The sequence below is a fragment of the Rutilus rutilus genome, assembly GCF_951802725.1.
Source record: "Rutilus rutilus genome assembly, chromosome: 17".
In the NCBI taxonomy this organism is placed as follows: Eukaryota; Metazoa; Chordata; class Actinopteri; order Cypriniformes; family Leuciscidae; genus Rutilus; species Rutilus rutilus.
Window position 1 is genome coordinate 36,439,648 of NC_140230.1, and position 15,000 is coordinate 36,454,647.

General features: G+C 37.9%; 1 protein-coding gene across 1 annotated transcript in view; it reads left to right on the forward strand.

The window, feature by feature from the left end:
- The window catches only part of csmd3a (CUB and Sushi multiple domains 3a), a 317,979-nt gene that overhangs the window by 32,383 nt on the left and 270,596 nt on the right, over window positions 1-15,000 (forward strand). Inside the window, exons 3-4 of the mRNA XM_084386048.1 lie at window positions 1,233-1,345; window positions 12,713-12,907. Coding sequence (XP_084242174.1) covers window positions 1,233-1,345; window positions 12,713-12,907 — 308 coding nt within the window. The remainder of the gene's footprint in view (window positions 1-1,232; window positions 1,346-12,712; window positions 12,908-15,000) is intronic.

Genomic DNA, 15,000 nt, shown 5'->3' on the forward strand with positions numbered 1-15,000 from the left:
CCACAAAAATGACCTGAATTTAAATGTTCGATCTCAGGACTGTCTGGTTTTGTGGCACTAACCAACAAACACATGGTGGGAAATATTGTTTTTAAATATTTGTTATCTTTTAATATATTAATCATGATTATGAAAAATAATGTCCATTTATCACATTGAGATATTTTCCAGATGGATACAATCAAGTCCCACTTTTTCACATTGAATATCCCGATACACTCGTCAATATTTTACATTGCATTAGTGAAATGGGTTGAGAATGCCAATTCTCATTTAACTTCAATAATAAAAAATATTAAAAAGAGGCAAACTGGTTGTTGTTCCAGTCAGAAACTGGCATCATGGTACTTCAGTTTTAAATTCACCAAGATGGTACAGTTTTGTGAACCCGTGTTCGATGAGGATGTGTAAAAACAATCGCTAGGACTTATTTTAAGGTCCAATGCATGTTTTGAAATGTCATTTATGGTGTATACAGTGACTTCCCACTTTCTTGTTACTAAGCAAGCTCATAAAAAACTGCCCTTTCTTGACACTATTTGACACACTTTTCATGTGGATGTCAAATTCATATTCATGTTGACTTTTAATATGTTTGTAAAATCATCGAGGCTCATTGATCTTTTCCAAGTTCAAATCCAATTTCAGAGAGCGTCACATCCTGTAAAGGCAGGACTGGCTGTGATACCAAGACCAATGAGTTTTTATGAAATAGGAAGACGTGACTCATTCTTTATGTCTTAACCAGAGTCGAGTCGGCGAGAGGTCTAGAGTGGGCACGACTCCTGGGAAATTGTATTGTCAAAACAGCTAAGAATAAAATACAGTGGGCCAAAATAGTATTTTGAGCCGCACTTAAAAATGCATGATTTTTTTGCATTGGATAATGTGTAACCAACCAGCATTTGCAAACAAATTATGCTGATCTTTTCTCAGAACTAACTCCAATTTTAGAAATTTTTGAATAATATAGGCATTCATTTATCATGCAACCCTAACAAGCTCTTTTGTGAAATGTCTGGCTTAAAGTGTGGGTGAATCTTATAGAACACGTCACATTGCATTCCAGAATGTAAATATAAAAAGTGCATTTTCTCAAAGTAAAAAAAAAAAGGAAATACAATTTATTTTATTTTATTGCATTGCATTTTAATGCATTTTATTTGATTGCATTGCATGAATCCTCAAACTGCTCTCTGTCTGGATGAGTAATATATTCTCTTCTCGTGCAGGTTAACAGGATTCCAGGTGCCAGCTCCTGTCACAAGTACCGGATCCATTTTTTCCTTGCGTCTTACCAGCGACTTTGCTGTAAGCGCCCATGGATTTAAAATATATTATGAAGGTAAGGGATATAACACAGTCTTTAATTTTCTCTGCGGTTTATCATGGCTTTGAGTTTGGAAATGCATAATGCTCACTGTAGCGGTCAATTGAAGGTTTATTCATCACACAAGTGTTTGACAGCAGGCAGTGGGCGTTAAGCTAGAAAAAATGAAAAGCAATATATTCATTCCTTAATACTCTAATAATAACTATTATTAAAGGGAATGAATCCCCCTCCCCCAAAGTACACTGTGTAATGTTAGACAACGGTTCTTGCACAAAAGCAGTCGAATTTGTTTTGGAGATAACACTTTACAATACGGTCTCATTCGTTAACGTGAGTTATGAACTGACAATAAGCAATGTATTTCTTTTACTATGTTTATTTGTTGATGTTAGTTGAAAAAACAAAACAATAATTGCATAGTTCACAGTGCATTAATTATATTAACAGATAGAACTGTATATTTTAAAAATGTATTAGTAAATGTTGTAATGAACATTAAGATTAACATTATATTTACTAGTATAGTTTGCTGCTGTACGATCTCTATATGTAAATGATCTCTGTCATGATTGGTTCACGTGCTCTTTGCATGTATAATGAGTAACAATGCCTACTTTGGGTGATGTGTTTTCTGTCAGGTCCAGTATAGTTCCACATTATCCTTCACAAAGCCTTTCTGAAAGTTTATAGTCATGTGAAGGCTTGTTTGATATATGAAGGTTGTAATCCGCCTGGTGTAATTTGAGTACTTGTTTTGAAGTTGGGTTATTATTGGCCTTGTGTAGTTTCAATTCCCTGGACTGTTTGAAGCGCGTGGCATGCTGAGGCAATTTTGGTTGTGTTCTGAATGATTGCAAATTCTTTGTTCAGGCTGTTAATTTTGCAGGGCATTTTGGGTGGTTCTGGATGATTGCTAATTCATCGTTCTGGGTGTTGACTTGCTAGGGAATTGTTGTAGTTTGTGATTTCTGAAAGCCAGATTGTGTCTCCATTGTGCATCAGACTTTATTTCAAAAGCCCAAGGAAAATCAGACTTTCCCTTATACGTACTCTATAAAATGCTGTCTGTTTCTGGTCAGGCTAGTTTTGGATCACTTCTTTCTGCCCAAAAGGTTATGTTTAATATCTGAGCAGATTTCAGCCTCTGGCTATGATTGGTTGGGTTTGTAAGCGTCTGGGTCATCTACACCCTCAGTGGCTGAAAATCCTTCATGTAAACACTTTAATCAATCCCAATGAGCTCGATCCGAATGAAATTTCGATCGGATTGAAAGGGGTCGGTTTATTCCTTTTCTAATCCGATCAAGAGAACATGTAAACACTTGATCGGATTGAAACCCGAAACTGAAAGCACTGCGCATAAGCAATGACGTAGAAATAGCGCAATGAACGAGCTTTTGTTCCTGTTGAATAAAGTGTCGTATAAATGAGTTTCCCGTCATCCTATAATTCTCCTTTCCCTGCGTCTCTGAAGTGGAGCAACGTCCCACCAGTGCTTGTTTCAGACTCTCATCCACAGACGACTGGTTTGGGCATTTGTACTGTGTGATAAATATAAGCAGCGGCACAATGGTTCATATGCTGATTGTCTCCAAATTATGACCAGAAATGGATCAATATTCTGTCTGCTGTTTAAAACAAATAAAGAACCAATGTAGGAGAATGTATGGTTATTATGCGCAAACAGCGAGAAACTCTGTATATTTATGCAGTGTGCGCATGTCAAAAAATATATTCTGTTTTGAATATAAACGCGCACATCAACCCAATCATGTGTTTAGCGTTCATGCAAACACTATGTTCGGATTCATCAATCGGAATGAATTCAGTCCGATTGAAACAAAAGTTGTGCATGTAAACGTAGCCAGTGATTGTCATTCCTCAACCAGTCGCCATCTTCCATCCCTCTGTCCACCTGTTTTCCTCCTGACCTGACCACAGCATGCCTCCCCATCTGCTCCTTCTTTACAGTCTGAATTATTCAGTCCCATTGACCAGCCTGGGCTTTGGCTCACGCTTTTGTGTTTAATGTGCTTCTGAATTTTATGGGTTTTTGAATATTAATCCTGCAGTTTATTGCACTCCAGAGGACCTGGGATTCCCAGTGAATTCACAATGACTTTGTCTCATTGTCATTCATCTCCATAGATTGATGTACGTAATTGAAGGGTTTGAGGCTCTTTTAAAGTCTGATTTAGAGCAGTTTCATGAAGAGATAGGCTTTGCTGGGTGGCTGCTATGGATTTTACTGGCAAAATCTGTTTGGGTCCCAACATGGGTTAATGAATCAATAGAGCCCACAATGGTAATTTTTTTGCCACTTTTTGTAGGGTTTTCTAGATAGTAAATATGGTATTTTGGCTGTTTGATATTCTTGGGGATCTATAGATCCCAAAATGGGTTAATGAGTGAAAAGAGCCCACAATGGTCACTATGATGTTGTTTGAAAGGTGTTCTAGGCAGTTAATTGGGTATTTTGCATGGTTTATGGGTGTTTACCCCCAAGTGTCTTTGATATTCTTGGGAATCTATAGGTCCCAATATTGGTCAATGAGTGAAAAGAGCCCATAATGGTCACCAAGATGGTTTGGCTCTGTTTGAAGGGTGTTCTAGATAGTTAATTAGGTATTTTGAATGGTTTAATCGCTGTTTGCCCCCAAGACTCTTTGATATTCTTTGGGATCTATAGGTCCCAAGATGGGTTAATGAGTGAAAAGAGCCCACAACGGTCACCAAGATGTCTTGGCACTGTTTGTAGGGTGTTCTAGATAGTTAATAAGGTATTTTGGATGGTTTATGGCTGTTTGTTCCCAGGTCTTTTGATATTCTTGGGGATCTATAGGTCTTAACATAGGTCAGTGAATTAAATGAGCCTATCTATGATGTTTTGGCGTGGTTTGTAGGGTGCTCTAGGTGGTTTATAGAGTATTTTGGATTGTTTCTAGGTGTTTGCTTTTAAGAATCTTTTATATTCTTGGGGATCTATATTCCCAACGTAGGTTAATGAGTGAAAAGAGCCCACAATGGTCACTCTGATGTTTTGGTGTGGTTTGAAGGGTATTCTAGATAGTTAATAGGGTATTTTGAATAGTTTATGGGTGTTTGTCCCCAAGTTTCTTTTATATTCTTGGGGATCTATAGCTCCCAACGTAGGTTAATGAGTGAAAAGAGCCCACAATGGTCACTCTGATGTTTTGGTGTGGTTTGAAGGGTATTCTAGATAGTTAATAGGGTATTTTGAATAGTTTATGGGTGTTTGTCCCCAAGTTTCTTTGATATTCTTGGGGATATATTGGTCTCAACATGGGTTAATGAGTGAAAAGAGCCCACAATGGTCACCAATATGTTTTGGCACTGTTTGTAGGGTGTTCTAGATAGTTAATAGGGAATTCTGAGTGGTTTATGGCTGTTTGCTCCCAGGTCTTTTGATATTCTTGGGGATATAGGTCTCAACATGGGTTAATGAGTGAAAAGAGCCCACCTGTGATTTTTGGCGCAGTTTGTAGAGCGTTCTAGGTGGTTTCTTGGGTGTTTTCTGCGAGGGCTTCAGATGATGCAAACTTTGAATCAACATGCACCAATGCTTAATTTCTATATATTATAATAATTATGTTCACAACTTGTAATAATTACTTCAACAAGCTCATTGTTTCTGCCTTGAATGAATACCTTGTTAGTGAACTGCGTGATTTGTATATGTATTTGGACACAGTCACCTCTGATAACAGATCACTCGAATTGTAATATAGACACATGCGTTTTCTGTAAAGCTGCTTTAAAATGATATGTACTGTGAAAAGCGCTATACAAATAAATGTAAATTGAATTGAATTGCTTTGATCCACCAGCTGAAATTGTATGTCCAAGCAAAAGCACACCTCATCTCGACTAGCCCTGTAATTTCAGGGTTATGAGTCCTAGCAAGCAGCAATAATAAGGGTTTGGTTCGTGTCGAATGGTTTTAATGTGCTGGTGATTCAACATTTATGAGAGAGAGATGGACACACACAGGGGAAAAGAAATCTCATTTTGGTTCCTGTCAGTTTTCCGTCACGTCGCAACAACCGAAACCAAGTTTGACAGTCAGTGCGTGCGCTTTGATTAATGTGTCTATCGCCATCCGGTACGAGTCAGCTTCTGAGTGTAGAGTTAGATGCGAAACCTCAACCTTTCTGTCTGCCCTTTAATTGAATGCCAATGCCAATGGAAATACCATATGTCATGATCAACATGCTAATGCTCGCTCATCACAAACGTGCATTAACAGTTTTCCCTGCAAAGCCTCTGGTCATCTAAATGCTAGGACAGGCCAAAACATTGATTCAGAAACATTTGCTGGGATGCCTAAAGAGCACTTGTTTATGGAAATGTGAGCAAAATGAAAACACAGCAGAAATGGCAGCACTCTTTGTCTTTTTGCGCAACCTTTGAAATTTGCTTCCCGTGGCCTATTGCATCGTAATGTCTCTGCAATACGCCAGGCTCTTTGGTGGCCCGTGAAATCTGCGTGTCGCTGGGTTCCTGGTGGCTCCGTCCCTGTGGATTCTGTGAAGGTTTTTGGTCGTGTTTGCTGATTGCTTGAATGCAAAAGCAGCAATAATTCTGAATGAATTGTGACAGGCTCCCAGGGATAGACTGCCGTGTACTGAAATGTGCTCAGCCTCACAATATAGACGCTCTGGCAAACTTACATCATCTTCAAGGGCAGCGGAGTCATTAGATGTATAGAGGGATGAATGGCTCATCTCCTGGGATCGCCCTGTGGTAATTACCTCAGCGGTTTGCCCACTATATTCTCAGCACTTATTCCAGACATATGATTGTACATCATTATACCTGAAAATAGATATTTAAGGTCAACTGTGTAAATTCTGCAGCATTGGCGGCGCAGAATTGCAAAAATAATAACTGATTCTGCTGAATAATTACTGAGACTGGTCTGCCAAACAGATCAATACCCAAACTCACGGGATTGGTTGAGCTAGTGTTCGGGATGCTCAAAAAAACAACAACTTTTGTGTGTATAAAGATATTTATTAGTGCTGGACATCGATTAATCGCATCCAAATTAAAAGTTTGTGTTTACATAATATATGTGTGTACTGTGTATAATTATTTTGTATATATAAATACACACACATGCATGTATATATTTAAGATTTTTTATTTATTTATATATAAATATAACATAAATTATGTATAAATATATATACAGTATACACATGCAAATATTTCTTAAATTTATACATGCCTATGTGTGTATTTATATATACAAAATAATTATACACACAGTACACACAAATATTATGTACATAGATTAAACACAAACTTTTATTTTGGATGCGATTAATCGTTGTCCAGCAATAATATTTATATCTATAAATCTATGGTTTGTCTTGTATATATATAGGTCTATATATTTGAGCTAAATGTACTTTTCTTTTTTTAAATAGAGCTTGCTTGCTACCTATCATTGTATTAAATGGTTACTGTGTCTAACATTACTTATTTTAAAGGCTTGACGTTTGAGGGAAGATCAGACATAATGGTGGGTCTATTTTCTGTCAGATGATTTGAAATGAAAGTGTCCTTATAGTGTTTCTGCTGGTCTTTTCACAGGCTCTTTGGGAGCTATTATGAACATCTCCAGTAAGCGCAAGTGGGATCAAAATAGCAGCCATTTTCCATAAGAAGAGAGCTTCTCTGTTCAGTGACATCTTTCTGAGATCCCAGGTTCAATGCAAGTTAAGCTGTATTAGCAGCATCTGTGACAAGCTGACGACTACCACTGAAAATAATGCAGAATCGTGCTGGTCTTTTCTCTTCTTTAAAAATCTTAACAATGTTTTTAAAGCACTTATTTGTTTTTCTTGATTCTTATTTGATTGTGCATGTAAAATGAGTATTGTTTGTACATATAAAGTCATCCTAAATGCCTTTTAGCAGTTGGACTACGTACTCGTATAATGTTTAATTACTGTGGCTATACTTTTAAAACAGTGGGCCCTATCTCGCACCCAGCGCAGTTGACTTTGTACAGCGACGCATGTATTATTCCTGTTTTGCACCCGACGCACAGCGGACTTTTCCCTCCACAGACGCACGTCTGTAAATTAGGGAATGAACTTGCGCTCCCGGGGGGCGGTTCAGCGAAAAGAGGAGGCGTGTTCCGGCGCAAACGTTCCCTGGTGCTATTTTGCAGTTTCAGAAAACAATTCCGCCACAGACCAGGAGAAACCTCGTCTAAAGTCAGTGGCGCGTTGCGCATGTTATTCAGATGTTATTTTAAGGGCGCATGTGTGGCCATGATATAGCGTGTGCACAACGTGCATACACTTTGCTTCTCTCATCTACACAGAAGCAGCAGTTCACATTTTTGCAAACCATACATTATTACAATGAAAAATATTCCACACGAGGGAAATGAAGATGTGACAAAATAGGCATAAATCTAGCTTACACATTTACCCAAATTATTATACGCCTGTTTAACCGAAGCTAATTTGTGTGTGTTTTTCCATCCCCAATGTCACTTCTCTGTGTTTTACGGCCCTGACGAGAACGTCGGTCTCCTCGGCTGTGAACCGCTCCTGGCAAATCCGTTATAGTTATAATAGCAATCCGCCATGGAACAAGCGCGCCTGCTCTTAAAGGGAATGTGAGATGTCGCTCTGATTGGTTTATTTCACGTTACGCCCAAACCACACCTATGAGTAATGAAGCTGCTTCAGACCAACACATTTTAGATTTGTGTCGAGATCCACTCACTAAGTTACTTGCGTTTCGCGTTTGATACTTGCGTTTCAGATCGTTAAAATAGGGCCCACTGTGTATTTTGATGCATTAGACTTCCTTTGCAAGTGCATTACTGTACACGTGCATTTCTTTTCTTTTTTTTCTGAAACCGAGGCTCACATTTTCTGTGCAAATCGACAGCAGGACAACAGATTCTGCATAGAGCTTAAGTTGTATTGATCCTGTAACATTAGTGGATACGTTGTCGGCATCAGACAGGCGAGTGCTTCCACAGTCGTGTACCTGTCATGCACATCACCCAACAACATTCATTACGACATAAAGATGTTATTTGTCGCAAGTGGTGGAGGCCGTGATTGGTTATGACAGGCCACATGCCATGCTTATGTCATGTTTCTATAGTGTTTATTGTAGAAGCTGTCATGTTAAGCAATGGCAGGTAAAACAGCTGTGCTAAAGCGGATGGTTGTTGCATAGACCACCGCTGATGTGAAGGGAAACACAGGAGGATTGAGCAAACCAAATCTCAGAGGTTTGTGGATTGACACTTCAATGAAACGCAGTGACCCGGCGTGTTTGTCAGGATGAAACAGTGTTCAGGAACAGGTATTTAGAAAGTGAATAACGTCATTTTCAGTTGATTATGATTTAACATGTGGATGTTTTATTTTAGTGGTTCTCAAATGGTTCATCACAGGTCTTACTGATGGGTCATGGGCAGTAACATAGGCTTATTATGGGAAAGCATTTCCCATTTCATTTGTTGCATCCAGACAACCTCTACTATGGTATTTTGGCACAAATTCATTTGTCACTAGGTAGAAGCCAGCCAAACTAGACTGATGCCAACATGAACAGGTTGCTCGACATCCTCTCATCCTACGCAAAGTAAAAGAAAACATGACCCAGACTAAACTGGATGCATGAAACCATCGAAATCACTTGTGTTAGTCATGTATATTGTTGAGCTTATGCGATTGATGGATGGATGGATGGATAGATAGATGGATAGATAGATGAATGGGTGGATAGATGAATAAATGGATGGATGGATAGAACAAATGATTGATAGATAGATAGAAGATAGATGGATAGATGGATGGATAGAACAAATGATAGATAGATAGATAGATAGATAGATAGATAGATAGATAGATAGATAGATAGATAGATAGATAGATAGATAGATAGATAGATAGATAGATAGATAGATAGATAGATAGATAGATGGATGGATAGAACAAATGATGGATGGATGGATGGATGAATGGGTGGATGAATGGATAGAACAAATGATAGATAGATAGATAGATAGATAGATAGATAGATAGATAGATAGATAGATAGATAGATAGATAGATAGATAGATAGATAGATAGATAGATAGATAGAATAGTACATCAATGGACTTTGTATTTCCACAATCAGAACTCTTGAGTATCAGTTTGGAACGTCCTTCTTCTAAGAGTAATTTCCAGCTCGTAAAGTCTCGCTCCTCCAGGATCTGTCCATCAGTCAAACACACACTTTTATCACGTCTCCGTTTGTATTATTTAGTTTTTTCCACCTGCTGAGGGACGAGGCTTGTAATTGCTTCTTTAGAAATAATCCCGTCTCGAAGGTAAAACCTCAACATGCTTTCTGTTCCAATCCTGGTTCATTTCCACTCCGGGACATTTATTTGACTGCCATAATACAGAGAGCCACGGCGTCCAACCTGTCGTGATGAACAGAAAGTGCCTCCATTACCCCGAATCACAGGCGTAAAGCTCAGCGGGACGATCTGAGGAGATGAGCTGACAGATGCGTCGTGTTCATACGCAGAAAACACAGACGGAGAGAGAGATGTCGTTTAAGAAGAAAACACAATTGGGAAACGTGTTTGTTCAACGCGTCGGTGCCAGAGTGCATGATCTGTTGTTAAAGCTATATTAAGAAGAGTAGGATCTGTCTCATTGAGTGACGTGGAGATAATGGTCCTGCTGGTGTGAAGTGAAGAGGGGTTTAAGATGCTTTAAGACTTTAGAGCACAAATTGAGACGCTGATGGTCTACCAGTGAGCAAATGCACTACAACCATCATATCACTCTAACGCCGCCTGTAAATCATCTGATCAAGTGGTAATTTTGCACGTCTGCTGGTTTTAGAGGGTCACTTGTTTATTCTTGTATAATTCTAATGCAGAAGCACATTAGTGAAATGCATTAAAGTGCATCTAATGTACAGGGCCTTTTAAAAGACATTCATTGTGTTCTTCACATGCTGTGCCGAGCCATTATATGCATTTTCTGTCTGGATGACATTGATTTATGGTGTAATTTCCCATAATGCAATTTTCCGTTTCCAAACTTTCATTTCTGGTGCTGACAGAAATCTGAAAACAGGAGGTTAGAGTTCATGTCATGTGATAATCGTTTTTTTGTATGGATGTATCAGCTTCTATTTTACATTATACTATACTTTGTTCTATTATATCTTGTTAATAATAATACTTTTTCATCATTAAACACAGATTATATAGATCAAATGTGACATTATAGACATTTGTGATGTTACAAAAGACTTGAATTTCAAATTATCAATGATAAAATGTATCAGTTTTCTATGGAATCTTGTTTCCGCCACAGAATAATACATTTTAAAAGATAATTGCGACTTTTTATCTCAAAATTGCGAGTTTACATCTCACAATTCTGACTTTATGTCATGCAATTCAGACTTAAATCTCCCACTTGTGTTATAAAGTCATAATTGCAAGATATAAACATGCAAATCTGAGATAAAAAGTCGCAATTACCTTTTTTTACTCTATATTCTGTGGCGGAAACCAGCTTTCATAGTTTCCACAAAAATATGAATGGCAGCACAACTGTTTTCAACACTGATAAATAATAATCATAAATGTTTAGAGCAAATTAGAATATTCCCATACACAAAAGAAATATATTTTCTGGATATGTTTTGGAATATATGCACATATTTGAAATTGGCCCAATATATTTCATACTTATATTTCATATATTTTTGTTATATTTCAGAATATATTTCAATGTATTTTTTTCTGTACGGGTCCCCAAAAGTGTCAAAAATATATGTGGCATATATTCCAAATACATTGAAATATATTCTGAAATATAACAAAAATATATGAAATATAAGTATGAAATATATTTATTGGGCCAATTTCAAATATTTGCATATATTCCAAAACATATCCAGAAAATATATTTCAAATATAATTCTTTTGTGTATGGGTAGCATGATTTCTGAAGGATCATGTGACTCGGGGCATCGTGGCCTAATGGTTAGAGAGTCAGACTGGTAACCCGAAGGTTGCGGGTTCGATTCGGCAGTAGCCAATCAGGATTGGCGTGTCGTACCACATGTTTCAGAAACGGCTCACGATAGTGTCATCAGTCTCTCAGAAACATCCATGGTTATTCTACTCTATTATAAACTTTCTAACAAACATTTAGCATTCTATGAACTGGTATTCATTTCAGAATGCAGAATTGCACTTATACACTCTTGTGCCGGATGTAGTATTTATAGTCTCTAGTCATAACTGATTCATTTTGATCAGCTGATCGTCAGCAATATCAGTCTGAGACGGGAATGCCTCTTCCTGAAGGAGGCAGGTGCTCCGAGCGGATGTGTGCTGGTTTAAATCAAAGATAAGCGAGCTTAACATAGCATATATCCAGACATGTGTCCCGGGGGATTAGAAATGTGTCAAAGCAGGAATATTAGTCAGATGGCTGAGAGATAAATAAGGACAGTCGAATGCATTCATATCTGCATAAATATCAAATGATTTTGTGGCCTTTTTGTGTCTTGCACAGATTCATTTTATTAATTTTCATGATTTTTTTTGGGTGAATACAGGCTTGCAACTGTCTAATTGGCAGGTTGTAACCAGTAATGCGATAAGAATAAAACTTTGCTTATCAATTAGAGCTTATAAACTGTGGCGTGTGCACGAACTGTGATTGACAGTCAGATCTCACACAGATTGGACCAGAAGAACCAGCTCCAGGTGGAGGCAGAAGCAATGCTGATTTATGTTGTTCTGTCGGAGCATAGTGTCGCTTTCAGTGAATATGATCAAAAAAATCTTGCTGAGTGCAGCTTCAAACAAAAAAGATAGCCATAATCATCTTTATTTTTATTTATTTAACACTCCTACCACCCGAACAAAAGAAGTACACATCTACAGTATGTGTTGCACATTTGAATCAAGTGTCTGTAAAAATCCAAGCTGCTTTAAAACCCAGCAACACAACCATAGCTATCACCGGCCGACAGCAAAACTGCTTTAATAAATCTGTCCGTCACCGGCAAAACAAATCTAAAATCTAGTGATATAAAATTAAAGAAAAACGTTAAAGAAAAAAAAAAAATCTGACGTTACTACTCTCTACTCAAGGACCCTGACAGAAGTGTAGTGGAGTAAAAAGTACAATATTTGTCTTTCAAATGTAGTGAAACGTTTCCAGAAACAATAATACTCAAGTAAAGTACAGATGCTCAAACAGTGCACTTAAGTACAGTACTCCAGTACTCCGGTACTGTCCTTCTCTGACCACATCTGAGTTCTGCCTCTTCCTCTCTGTCTCTCTTCAGAACTACAAAGCAGTTCTTGTGGGAATCCAGGAGTTCCTGCCAAAGGAATCCTGAATGGATCCAGCTTTAATGTGGGAGACCGAATCCGCTACCACTGTGTGTCCGGATACACACTCGACGGCCACGCTCAGCTCACCTGTGTCACCAGCACATCTAATGTAGCCGTGTGGGATTTTCCCATTCCCATCTGCAGAGGTAAGAGCGCTCCCACACTGCTCCTCGTTCTCTGGACGCTTGATTCCCTGAGCTCTTCTGATTAGGAGGGAGACGCCGTCTGCGTTTGTGGAGCGTCGCAGGGCTTTAATGCGTTTGCTCTCGCTTACAACGTCTGAATGTCATTGCATTAGATGATTAAATATCAAAGGTTTCTGGAAACAAATGATGATCAAGCTCTTCTCAGAACTAAGATGTAATGACATTTTAACTTTAAAGGGCTGAGCGATTATAGCTAAATCAGTGTTTAAATATATCTGGATAATTATGTATATGCTCTGAATTTTATTAAATTTTTTTTCAATCAGGACCAGTCATTTAAAAACAAACACTTTTTCCCAAGTTGATGCAAAATGCAGTAAATTATGTTTTTGTCTAAATGAATACAAGGAAGATTTTTTATTAAATCATTTTGAATTAATTAATTTTATTAATTTTTTTTTGTGGATGAATGTAATAATACCTTATAATACCAGATGAAAAAAAAAAAAAAAAACAATGATCAATTAGTGCTGTCAAATCGATTAATTGCATCTAACAGAAAAGTTTGTATATATATATATATATATATATGTGTATATATATATATATGTATATGTATATATGTATGTATGTATGTATGTATGTGTGTGTGTGTGTGTGTTATATATAAATACACAGACACACACACATTATATAAACACAAACTTGAACACTGTTAGATGCAAATAATCGATTTGACAGCCCTATTAATATAATAAATATAATGTATTTTTACTTTTAATGTGCAAAAAAAATGTTTTGAAACAATTAGTTGAAACACAGCTTAAACTGCTTCACAAAAATGAATCAAACTTCCCAGGTTTTAAATCAGAGACATCTCTTTATTAACCAAAATCATCACAAATATATGGTGAGTTTTGGATATTTAGTGGTGATTTATGTCATCCGTCATCCGTCTCACAGCAGAACCAGAGCTCTTCACATCCACGGTGAACATGTTCAGTTTGACGAGCACAGAGTGCCAGATACTGTGTCTCAACTGCATTTCTTTGTCATTTAAACCTGAAATGCTTCTTTTGAAGAGTTTTGCTTGTGCTGTCTCTCTTTGAAATGCCACTTGCTGTGATATTTTACTGTCCAGTGCAATGACTTTCAGACATTAAGTAAGTATGCTTTAAATGTGCAAACACTTTTCGGGGCCACAGACTCTTTTATAAAGCTGTGCTGTTTTGCTGCTTTGCTGTAAGCCCAGAATACTCTGGCTTTGGCTTTGATATATGCAGCTTTTACATTATTCTGTTATGTTGAATTTTAAATGAACGTTGTTTTTTAACTTGTATTGTTCTTAAGATTCTCTCTGCTTCTCATTTGTCTGTCTGGGACTGCGTTAGATATGCTGATTTGTGAAGCGTTCTGCTGTAGATTCCTGCAGTTCTTCTGCATTAGTCTTCTTTCGCACGGCACAATCAAACGCAAGTCGGCCCAGTGGGAAAAGCCTTCGCAATACAGTTAATAATGTAGGTGTTGCTTTAATTATCGGCGTGAGAATCTTTGATGTGCACTCAGGTATTGTGGGTAGCGTTTTACATTTTAGATTTGCATGAAGAAGAATATGCTGTATCCCTTGGAAATGTGAAAAATGAGCGTATCGTTTGCACTTGATGAAAGATGAACATGGCTCAAAACTTACTTTTTGTGTAGAAAAGGCCTCATTAAGAAGCATTTAAACCAGCAAACATGTTTGATGTATTATAGCCTCTCATCTTCTTATTAGTTTTGCTTCAGTGGCTTCTAGCGGGATGAATGAAGACAGAGACAGGTTTTGTGACTCATCATTTTGGTTATGAAATTCTGTTTAATTGGCTTGAAGTCAAACTGGTTCAACTCTTTGATTCGAAGAAACTCAGAAGTTGCTAACAGATAACAGTCCATCCGTCCGTCCATCCGTCCATCCGTCCATCCATCCATCCATCCATCCGTCCATCCATCCATCCGTCCATCCGTCCATCCGTCCGTCCATCCGTCCGTCCATCCGTCCATCCATCCATCCATCCATCCGTCCATCCGTCCGTCCGTCCGTCCGTCCATCCGTC